General features: G+C 42.3%; 1 protein-coding gene across 3 annotated transcripts in view; it reads right to left on the reverse strand.

The window, feature by feature from the left end:
* ARHGEF3 (Rho guanine nucleotide exchange factor 3) overlaps window positions 1-8725 on the reverse strand; it is a 109801-nt gene extending 101076 nt beyond the window's left edge. For 2 of the 3 annotated variants that reach the window (XM_063411316.1, XM_063411315.1), the window contains exon 1: window positions 8370-8725. In XM_063411316.1, coding sequence (XP_063267386.1) covers window positions 8370-8710 — 341 coding nt within the window. In that variant the 5' untranslated portion in view covers window positions 8711-8725. The remainder of the gene's footprint in view (window positions 1-8369) is intronic. The other variant, XM_063411318.1, reaches the window with a different exon arrangement.
* Window positions 8726-12546: the final 3821 nt, after the last annotated feature.

Below are 12546 nucleotides of genomic sequence, written 5' to 3' on the forward strand. Positions count from 1 at the left end.
TCTATCACCTTCCCCCTTAAAAATTTGAAGCCAGATGCCAAGACAAGTCAATGAATATTGATTTAAGAGACTTATCAGATGCATTCTGTTCTTCAGCCTCTGCATACTGAACCTTGCCTGTTCCAGATAAGGGACACGCTCTTGAACTAGGTGCTGTCCTGGAGATCGTGCTGTGCTGTATAGCAGGAAGTGGGCAAAACACAACTGTAGTACAAAAACATAGGAAAACAATGCCAGAGAGTTTATTTATAGCAACTAAGTTTATCACTACTCTCCGTCTTACTGAGGAAACTTGAAGAAACATCCTTGCTCATTTTGATGAGACATCTGAAATTCAGAATACTTAATCTTCTATGACCATGTATAGGCTGCTTAACACTAGAGTCCCCAGAGGGAAACATAAACCTTAGAATTCTCTTATCTCTTCTATGCTTCTATTAAAAATATTAATTTTGTTTGTAGCCTTCTCCGTTCATCTGATTTAGAGTAGAATCTTACACCACATAATGGCAGAGAAAAACCTAGCTGTCACTAGCTAAAATACTGACAAGTGTGTTATATTTAAGTATATTTTATTCATTTGTATTTAATTTTGGGAGTTCTACAATTGCCCTTAAGTGGACAAAAAGCCAGGGGAAAGGCTCTAGTACAGCACAGCACTCAAGCCCCCGAACACCTGCACAGAACAGCACTGCAGGATCACTTGAACAGAAAAACATGAGAAGGTTCAAGAAAAGTATTGAAACCACAACACCCCACTGGCTCAAACCTGACATATCTGGAAGAATGGGGTAAGTATTAGCCAATCTTGTTAAAACTGATTCCCTACACAAAGCCCACTTTCTCCTCTGCCTTTTTTCCCCCTCCCCTTGTGTTATTAAGTGTAGATACCCTTTGATCTTCAGGCTAAAAATATTTTTTGACTCTCCCTCCACACCCTATTTGTATCTCTAGACAAGATATTCACAGTAGCCATAGTTGAAAAAATAACATATCATTCAACAGCTGTTCACTACAGTTAAGGCAAAAATAATTAATATCTTCTGACGAAACATGTTCCCACAGTTCCTCACCCTCACTAAAATGCTTTGCATTGTTGAAATTCTATCTTGTTATACTTAGTTGATAGGAAAACTGTGAGGGAAAAAAAATCTTTTCTGAACTCTAAGAACCCTCAATGCAGAAACTATTATTCTTTTTAATGAAAAATAAGGCAACAGCATCACTATGTAATGGGCATTATTGTGCATCTACTACAAGGAATAAGATTTGTTACCCACCATCATTCTCTGAAGCAAATGTCTTTATGCTCACAAAGCCTGAAGAGCTAATTATCAGTTAGCAGGTGTAGTGTAAAATCTCTAAAGAGGCCATTCCCATTTCCTCACTAACTGCCTGAAATCTGCTATTTCTAGTGAATGAACATATTTACCCTTGCACTGCTCTCTGAAAAGCCACATTTCCACACCCAAAGTCAGCAAACACAAGTATCTCCCATCTCGATAGCACTCAGCTTCCAACCAGCCGCCACCTTAGGCAAACAGTTTGTTAAAGGGCACATTTAAACTTTAAACCAAACTTCATTATTTAACTGCATAACAACAAATTCTAAAAACAAACTTTTCTTCAAATTGTTTTTCTAAGACTCTCAGATACGGCTGTTGCAAAACATTTTTATGCCACGACAGCATACTTCAGTGAAACCAGTGAAAAGTCAAGAAGCCCTTGAAGAGTAATTCAAAGTAGCAGCCAGTGCTGAGAATTCCACTTTGTATGACCGCTTCAGTCCAAGTCATCCATGCAGCACACATAAAACTGATATCACATACACCATGGTTATTTCAAGTTTTGACCTCAATGAACATATGGCATGTTATTACTTACCCTCTTGTAGTCTTTAAAAATTCTTGTGATGTTCTAAAGAATGATGTTTTGGAGGACCTTTTCAAATATCTATTTTTGAGAGTTTTTATTCCTGTTCTGAAGGCATCCTATTAAAAGTATATGCCTTCTGTCCTCTTCAGAAGTGCAGTTAAATTTAATATAGGTACTTTACAGAAGCATATATACAAAGACATTTGGAGGCAGCAGTTTAGAGAACACAGATGCTGCAGAGTTTGGTCAGAACTTTTCAAGGTGACAGACAAGCAGCTTTAAAGTAATGGAATGATCCTGCTTCACAGCAAGTGTTGAGTTTGGCTACCTCTCCCATAGACACACAATTGCTATAGACAATGAGATAGTCCATCCAGCATATAGAAAAGACAATATTTAGTTCTGAGATAACATGAATGTTGTACTTATTCTCAGCACAAAGTACATTAAAAGGTAAAAGGCAATTATTAAATAAATAAATAGATAGAAGTTCATTTCAGGCTGAAGCCAGAGCACTGACATGAAGGAGTGCTTCATGCTGGAGAAATACAGCCCAATATGAGACAACTGTCAATAGAACTAGTCCTTTGGTCAACTGAGCCTTAGCTCTTGTCCCTAAAAAACACCAAAAGAAATGGAAGGCAGCCAATTAAATTGTAATCCATCTAACGTCAATCAAAGCCCCTGGAGAACTTTCTCTGCATCAAAGAGAGGACAGGGTTACAGCTCAGACAGCTTTCAGAACCATTCAAATACATTTATATGGTAAGACAGCAACATCAGGGACACCACAGGCAGGCACATGCACACGTTCTACTCCCAAAATATAAACACTGATTTTCCTAAGCAGGTTAAGCAGGTTATTGCTCAGGAAAGAAAAAGAAAGAATTGAGAATGCTGCTTCAGTCTGTCTTGCACATCAATATATCATATAATACTGTCCATCACTGCCATGAATAGAGAAGCAAGGACTCATCCACATTCTCCAATCTGCAGTTATCAGGAGCTGCCAGTGGTTTCAAGTGAAACTTGAGTAGTGTAGGGCACAATAGGGAATGCTTGTGAACTTTGTTGTCACTTTTAGGCATGGTAGTTGATTGCCATATCAATGAAAAAAAATAAGGCTTCAGTAGTCTGGTATCTTAAAACATGCAACAAAACCTCTCATCTGATTAGGACAAAAATTAACATTATGAAACACTTGCAAAGACTTCAACAAAGCATTTTAAAGAGAAGGTTTAAAATGCAGAAGATACACACAAAAGATGAAATATACTTTTTATCAGAATACAGAGAACACTACTATAGTCTATTCAACACACAGAGATATCAAGAATTTTTCTGCCATTGATGTTGAAATTACATATGTCCTCCTGAGAGAAATCTGTTTCTCTCTGGACTAAAAGATCCAGATGGTTCTATTTCAAGTCTCTGGCTTCAGCAGCAGACAGCAAACAAAACAACCTATCCCTTCTATCACCATGCACAGAGATTTCTCCAGCACTGCTCATTTCTCTTTACCCCTCTCCAAGCTTTTATTTCTTTTCAGCAAACACAACACATCAGTATAATAATGCAGCTTCCACTGGAGACTTAATGCTAGCCTTTGGTCAGTTTAACATGCAAAAGGTTATCTGACTTTTATCATAAACTATGATTTCAAATGCAAATACAACTACTTTTAAGCTAAACGTATTGTGTTTTGAAGTTGACACTATGCAGGAAAACATAGAGGACCTTTGAGAGGTCCTTTCCAAAGAATATGAGTATTTATGTTCCCAATTTAGTGACTCATACAACCCGCAATTTGAGATTTCTTTAACTCTATCCTCCTCAAACTTCTGTATTTGAAAGCAAGCACTAAGTTTCTATTCAAAAGTTGTAACAATAAAACACAGAGAGTTTTTCTATTTTTTTTTTAATCTAGATTTTATCTAGAGGAAAACTATTTCCAGAACATTCTTTTTGCTGCTTTTGTAAAGAATATTAAAAGGGCTATACAAAGCTAAGTCAATTTAAGGAACAACTTACTAAACCAAAAAGATGCATTTTCTGAAACTAGCACTGAAATGAAACCTTTTTCATTGTCAAGGCGGACTCAGAAAAAAAAAAAAAAAAAAAAAAAAAAAAGAAGAAGAAGAATGAGATACAGCATGCATGCCCAATATAAAATTAATGCAATCACTGTCCTTTTTTTTCCATATCTTTTCATCCTTTCAGCATACTCCTGCTTCCCTCATAATAAAGAGGTTTATCCTCAACAAAAATACATTAAGAACAAATGAAAACCAAAAAAAAAAATACTATGACAGTAGAGATAAATACAACATATTTTTCCCTTTATCAGAATCATCACTGCCAGGAAATAGCAGCAGGTTAAAATTTTATCTGCCTGAAAGGAAGTCATATTTTCTGCCTAAAATTAAAATGACAATGCTTTCAGCCTACTGTCTTAATAATGATGATTATTTCATTCAGGACTATTGCACAGCTTAATACACTTAATTGAAGTTTGTCAAGTTTGCCTTGAATTTACATTCTTGGTTTTCTAATACATTGAAAGGCAGTTGTATTGCCCTAAAATTGAGTCTTTACAGCTTTTCACCTGCAATTGCTAAGCACAGTCAGAATCCAAACCTACATGGGTAAGTTTTTAGAATTCAAGCCTACATGGGAAAGTTTCCAAGACCACCCCTCCACACAACAGTCAACTCACTTGAGTGAGGGTTTTTTTGGCCGTTAATTAATTATCTGTGGAGCATCAACAAATGTTAATTATGACAGCACCTGCTTTTGTGGGCAAAGCATTTTAGGGCTCATCCCCACCTATTGTCTGCAGGGGGATCCCAGGCCTGGGATATCCTCATCACTGTACATGTCTATACAAATGTGCCGGTGCTGCAACTCCTACATGCTGTTAACCTCTCCCAGGTAAAGGCCACACACAAGCTGAAGGAGTCAGTCACCCCCAAAATATACCTGTGCAAACAGCTGGTTGTCATCTTCAGGAAATAGGTGAGAGTCCAGACAAAACCTTCTGAAGGAACACTACATGGGCACACAGTTGTATTTAAAATAAAACCAGTAGGATTCTTGATACAGTACACACAGTGGAATGGACATACTCTTCTCCTAGTTATAATACTAGGAGAGTATTAATTTAGGAGAAATGGTGAAGTGTTTAAAATAAACTAAAAAGAGCCGCACTTCTCTTTAACAATAAAACGTCTGAGAGATGACACCAACAGAGCAGCTGGTTTTGTTCTACAGAAACCACACAAGTCCAGATAATTCTTGCCAACTTTCCAAATTTATGCAAGCTTCAGTGGTGTAAAAGCCATAAACTTTTTTGAATGCAAGTTGTACCACACATTGATTACACCTGCAGAGCTATGAGGGCAACTAGAGGACTACAAGGGCAATTAACTCCACAGAAAGGGAAAAAGAAAAACAACGGTATGGGGCACCTTTCTAGTTACATTTTTGATTATATATATAATGATTTAACACAAAAGGCCAAAAGCCCCTTTCATTGCCAAGAACATAAAGCTTCTGCTTTTTGACCAGTTTAAACAATCTTTTGGAGGGAATTGCAACATTTTACTACTGGCCATACCCTTAAGCACTGCCCTCAGCAGTGGTCTGGGTAAGACACATGTTACTGCAAATGACCTCCTCCAGCCACGGGATATATGAACAGCATGCACCCTCAGGCTATTCATCAGCAGGTGGTTAGGAAGCTAATGAATGTACACACACCCTTGTGTTTAGGTATTAACAGCCTGATCCTTTCGACAGGAACCCTTTCAGCTGATCCCGGGCTGTGCCGAACACCTGCGAGTTAATTATTGCCCACATTTGGGTACATCCCTGCACGTTCTACCCGGCTGGCACTAGAGGAGAGAACAGTCTGAGTGTTTGCACATCCCTTGTGTTACATTTGGGGGTGGAGACAGCCACAGCCACATGCTAAAGAACCATTTATTCCAGAATAGTTACTTTATAGCTGTTATAGTCAAAAGCAAAGCAGGAGGTGCATAGTAATCACACATCACTGGAGCGTATTTACCAAGTCCTTTATTTTCTAATTTGTTTTAGGAACTACACTACAGTAATTTCACACACTCCTAGAGACTTATACAAAACCTCAGCCATTTGCTAATTTCAGATGACCCGAACAACCGGAATCCACAACACACTCCCACAAGTTGAGAGGCACACTTTGGTAACAAAGCAAAGACACTTAAAGAGGCCAGTTGAGTTAAACAAAATAGTTTTCCACAAACATATAATTTGCCAGTTTCACTCCATATTTCACAGGAAGAAAATGGCAACAAATTCTTTTTCCAAATACAGCTCTCTCATTCGTTCACTGAATATAAGTTGTCTTCAGTAAAATACAGCACCTACACAAAGCACTCCAAAAAGATTCTAAATGCATTCATTACAGCATTTGCAGCAGCAGGCAGATGCTTCCACAAAACAAACAAACAAACAAAAACATAGAAAACCCCAACAACCAGAAAAATCCTTTCCTCAAAAGAGATTGTTCAAAAACCAAAACCACTGAAAACATACAAATAAAACTCCAGGATTAAAAAAATTAAGAGGTCAGTGTAATCTTCCTTAACAGTTAAAGCAAAATATTTAAGATAGGAAAAAGTAACACGTTTTTAACACAGGAAAAAGCTCCTGAGTCAATAAGAAGGTATTACACATAAACGCACTTCAAATTCATGAGCAGCAAAACAAAACAGTTTTGTTTAATGCCATGTGGTCTCACTGGCAGCTTGCTGGAAGCAGCTCCACATAATACACCTCCAAATTATGTGCACATAGGACTCCCACAACTTGGAATCACGCCAGAACAACTGTCTACACAAAAACAGTCCTGAGAAGAAGTGAGCTATTCAAAACAGAGCAGAGGTCTGCGAGAATGTGCAGGGAATGATACTGAATGTCACAGTGTCTTCACGGGTCAGGAGGCCTTGTCACACTGCAAACCCATACAAACAACTCCAACAGGAAAGTGAATGGGGTTTCTGTTCAAAACAATATGACATTTTATTTACTGAAACTGGCCAACAAATATTTACTGAGACTGAGTATCATACATATGAAAAATTTATATAGAAGGACTGAATCCACTAAATGACAAGCCAGAGATATACTCGTGCATTCCCTTACTTCATCTGCACCAGGAAAGCTGTTTCACATACTCCACTACCTACATTCTGTAAGCACTACTATTCTGCAGTAAATATTTAGCTCCATTTGTTTCCAACTTCCATGGGTTTTCCTATTCTGAACTCAAATTCTGTACAGATACAACATCCGTCTCATAACTTGTTGCACTCGGCAGACCTGTGTACATGTTACAGAACTAAGTATGCAACCAAAGTAATTCCATTACAAGTGTTTGAGGATGAGAGAATTTCCTCTGCCCTTTAACTGTGAAAATGTACTAAAGGATAACATTTAACTAGAAATTGCATTAATAAATATAGGTATACATGGAAAAGGTCTACAAGAAGGTTTATACAGTCGTAAGATTTGAGAATGATACAAAAACTGAATTTTTTAAAAAATACGAAAAAAAAATTACTAGAGTAGAATTTCTGGCATGAACGTAAATGGTTTCGTAGTAAAGGACAGCTCCTGGCTTCTGCCGAGCACCGCACTGAGATGAGCGCACTCACCCCGCAGCCGGGATGAACCGCACAGCGCGTTCACCTGCGAACCGCACAGACCGAGCTGCGAGTCCGCGCACCAGCGCTGCCTCCCATCACAGCCCACTGCGGGCTGCGGAGCCTCGCTCCACAAGCGTAACTCATTACGCTCCCTGTTTGTTTTTTTCCACTTTCCTTTCGGCTCGAGGCTCCCCTACCTCCTCGCCCGAGGCGGGGACCGTGCGGGCGGAGGGAAGGGCCGAGAGCCGGCTCTGGGCCCCGCAAGGCAAACAAGCAGAGGGGCACAGCCGCTCCGTGACAACCACCATGGGGCGTTAAAGGAGGCGACCGGCTCCGGGCACCGCGGCCCTTCCCTCGAAACAGACCCTCGTGCAGAGATCTGCCACTAAACAAAGGCTGAAAGTTCTTCAAAAGCATAAGTTAATACAGACACCCGAGAGGGAGCGAGTCGAGCGCCCGCCAGCCCTGGAGCCGCCCCCCTCAGGGCCTCTCACGGGCACAAGCGGAGCCCGCGCGTCCCGCAGCGACCGGGGCAGCGCGGAGCTGCGGCCTCTGCTGCACGGGGCACCGCGGAGCGGGGCGAGGAGCTAGAGCAGGACCAGCCCCGTTCCTCCCGACCTGCCGTGGCACTGCCTCTACCGCTCCGTGCTGAGTCCCGTAAGGCGTGGCGGGTCCTCCCTGAGGGACCTCCGCTCAGCTCCGCCGCCTCCGGCTGCCCCAGAAGCGTGGAGCCCCACCAGCTTTGCCAGGCAGCGCCCACCTGCCCACCCCAGCTCGAGCCCAGCCCCAAGGGACGACACTCACCTTGCCCCGTCCTGCTCCTGCTCTCTCTGGGCATGCGGCTGGCGTAGCTGCCGCCCCGGTCCGGCGGCAGCGAGAAAGGGCGGCGGAGGGTGGGCAGGGGGAGCCGGTGGCAGTGGCCGGGACGCGGTCCCGGGGCTCCGGGCGACTGTCACGGCAGCCGGAGGGAGGGGATGTCTCTGTGTGTGTATTCGCCTCGCCTCGCCTCGCCTCGTCCCGCCGCCCGCCCCTCTCCGCCGGCCCCGCCCGGCTCCCCGCCCCGGCTCCTTTCCCGGCACCAATGTGCTCCTCGGTTCTATGTCCTGTCCTTCCCTTCCGCTCCGCGACCCTTCTGCACAGCTCATGCCGCTGAGGGGTAGCCGCTCAGGCCCGCAGCAGCTGCCTCCGCAGCCCCGACCGGCCCCTGCCTCTGCCGGGGCTTCGGGCTGCGCTGCCCCGGCCTCCGCCCATCCTTCGCCTCCCGCCCGGGGAAGGTGAAGGAAACCAAGCTGGGGTTAGGAACAGCTAACGAGGCAGACCCACCATAGACAGGCAAAGGACATCGCGCCACGCTAAGAGCCTCGAACGAGATTAACAGCAAGCGACCAGGAGTAGGTCCCATTAGGTTAAAAACTTGGGGAAAATAGCGACAAATAATATACAGATAGTAACAAGCATGTGTGTTTTGGACAAAATAGTAGTATGGAAATACACCTCAAAAGTCCTATTGACGTGGAAAAATATAGGGATGTGGAGATGGAGGTAGAGGGCAAGCACTTCAGATGAGGGACTCTTTCTAGTTTGTGTTTGTACTGTGCCTGGTAAAGATCACCTTATTTTCTGTGACCGAAGTCAGTATAATAATAATAATAATAATAATAATAATAATAATAATAATAATAATAATAATAAATACAATTACATCATTTAAACCAAAATCAAATTCAAATGAAATGTAGGTGGTAGGTGTCTCAGAGTAGTAGCATTGCCAACATAAAACAGCCAATGGAAAAACAATAATAAACTCATCACATTTTGTAGCCTGGATACTAGAAACACTTTACAGGAGAATAACTAATAGTTAACTGTGGTTTGGCCTTACTTGCTAAACCAACATCTCACTAGGAGATTTCATCTCTCAGTTATTTCTAATTGCTGAGGACAGGAACGTGGTTTGGAAGAGACATGTAGACATCAGACCTTGCTTTAAGTAAAGGTCTCTAATTCCACGTCATTTCTTCAGGCTGGAATAGTAATCTCTAAACTCCACATTATATGAAAACATTCTGGAATTAAAATCATATTTAAAGTGGTTCTTAAGGTGAATTATTTTAAAACTAGGGACAATTCAACCGGATAATAGCCATCAAGATGCCATAGTAGTTTTACATTGTAGTTTACAACTGCAGATTTCTTCTGCTCTTTAAGTAGGAATTCATAGAAAATACACAGCTGTGCAGAGACTTGGCACTTCTCTTGCCCTATGGCAGTGAGGGATTTATGTTTTAAGCAACACCTGGACAAAACCTGGGCTCTCAGCATTGAGATATAATGATATAATTAGCAGACTGGAGAAATCTGTGAGGTCGCTCAGTCTGATGATTTCTGATGGGTTCCTGAAACACTGAGCCTTTGCTGCAGCCAAGACAAGTGGAAAACAGATATCCCACCCCTTGCTTTGGCAGTGCCTGTTACAAAAGCAGAGATGCACAGGCTGTAAGTGCACGTCCATTTTTTTATCCAGGACTTACCATGTCTGTCATGGAAAGTGGCAGTTCCAGACTCCTGTTTTAAAGCTCAATATGATATCATCAGGAAATGGGAAGAGATGCTCTGTTTAGAGACCCTTAACTTTTAGAGTATTTTATGTGTCCACAAAATTTCCACTTACTTATGCACATAGGGAATGACCAATTAGTTGATGTAACACCTATAATTATTTAACAAAGTGGAATCTGCTCAAATTAAAGCATTCTCCAGGGAGACTGAACACTTTTCAGTAATTACTAATGTAATTTGAAACTGTTGTTTGTTCAGCATTTTAAAATCATAGCAAGCATGGAATTTTCTTCAGTATTGTCATGGGTTAACACTGGCCAGATGTTAATGCACCCATGAGTGTATGCTTTTCCTAATGAGCTACTGTGAGATGTGGTCAAGAACAGAGTAGAGCAGGCTTAAAACTTGAAAACAGAGAACAAAATTTTATTACATTACATAAGAACAGAAATAGAAAGGAAAACTCTAAACACACATAAAAAGCAGAAATTAAACCTTCCCAGAACATTTCTTCTTTTCCCCCAATTTCCACCCCCTACACATTACCCTCCATAGACCAAAACCTTGGGTTTTAAATCAAACAGTCACCACTCAAAAAATTAATCTTCAATTCAGCAAGGGAGAGAGGAGTCTCTCTCACACCACAGACTGCTCCTCAGAAAACACAGGTCCACCCTTTATGTGTTTCCATGTCACCCGTGGCACCGCCCAGAGAAGTCTGCAGTGGTGACACTCTCTTTTCCATGTCCAGTGCTCTCACCACTGTCCATGGGCTAAAGCTGCTATAGGGCTCTTTTTAAGGATGCTTGCATGCTGAGCTCTCCCCATTTTTTCCCTGGGGCCAAGAGCAGGTCTTCCCTGAGGGCAGAGGGCGCCACCACACCCTCCCTCCTCTTCTCTGTTCACTCCACTCTTAAAGTGCCAGTCACTGTAGCAAAAGCAGAGGCAGCTGCATCCACCCACATGCAGTTTATGTTCAAAAGATATTGTTGTTTAAATTTATGGGGGGCTCCCGGGGGTGGTCCCCCGGGAGACCCCCAGGTCCTTGGGGTCGTGGGTGTTCCCGTGCTGGCAGGCAAAGAGACTTCAGACACCGGTGGGGTGCTGATGAGGTGAGGGTTTATTCACTGAGGGAGGGGGGGAAGGGAAGGGGAGCATCCGGACGCCTCCAGGGGAAGGGGGGCAAAGAGGGCGAGACCCCTTGCCTTAGCATTCTTATCACAGAGGTTCAAAGGGGCGCGGTAACATTCTCCAGCCAATGAGGTTACAGATAACTTGATACTGCAGGGAGGATACAGACTTGGGATAAACCATACATTTTCCGGGGTGAGCTAGAGCAAACCATTTCCATAAAATGCAATCCCACAAGTCACCCTTTTTTTCTTTAAAATGTGAGAAGAGAAATATGACATTTGATAATTAACAATTTAAAAATGAAACAGTAATTACACAGTTTTGCATAAAACCAAATACAGTTGCAGTAAGGATTATGTTATACTGTGAACTTTTATCTGACTTTGTAATTGCAGTAGACGGGTTATGTGAGTTTATATTGCAAGATTTGAAACAAATTTACAAATTTGTTTGAGCCTTTCCAGCGTGACTGGCCTAATAGTGTCTAGCCTTTTCCAACTGGCTTTTCAGACCACCACAGCCCCCAGTTTAGGCTGAGGTGCTGACTTCTGCTCCCACTCTAGGGACAGGAAAACACGTGGAGTTTCCCGGGCTCCACACACGGCCTCAGAATCTCACCCACGGATCTGAGCCAAATCACTCCTTTCACTTTCCAACTGGTTCAACCGAAAGGACCTACACTCTGCATGCAATTGTTTACATTCGTCCATATGTACCCACTGGGGATTTTTTTCGTCCATACTTGCACCAGAAGTGTCAGAGACCTAACAAAAGACCCCCAGTTTTAGGTCATCAAAAGAAAAACAAAAGAAAAAAACTAGAAAAACTGTCAAATACTTTCTCAGACACTCTATCAGGTTATCAATCACCCTCAGAACTAACTGAGGAAAGTATAAACCCAAAAAGCGTTACCGATTCAATAGTCTACCACTGAATCGCGCCTTACAAGAAGACAATCTAAAAACTGCTTCCCTTGGATCCACACTTGTGACTTGAAAAGGCCTCTGCTTTCTAAAGTAGAAAACAGGGGAATCTGCAATATGAACACACACAAAACTAGAAAGGCATAATTGTAAAACTACTTCATGGGGATGGGAAGGAAATGGAGCCAATGGGTACATATGGACGAATGTAAACAATTGCACGCAGAGTGTAGGTCCTTTCGGTTGAACCAGTTGGAAAGTGAAAGGAGTGATTTGGCTCAGATCCGTGGGTGAGATTCTGAGGCCGTGTGTGGAGCCCGGGGAACTCCACGTGTTTTCCTGTCCCTAGAGTGGGAGCAGAAGTC

The sequence above is a fragment of the Prinia subflava genome, chromosome 14, assembly GCF_021018805.1.
Source record: "Prinia subflava isolate CZ2003 ecotype Zambia chromosome 14, Cam_Psub_1.2, whole genome shotgun sequence".
Taxonomy (NCBI): Eukaryota; Metazoa; Chordata; class Aves; order Passeriformes; family Cisticolidae; genus Prinia; species Prinia subflava.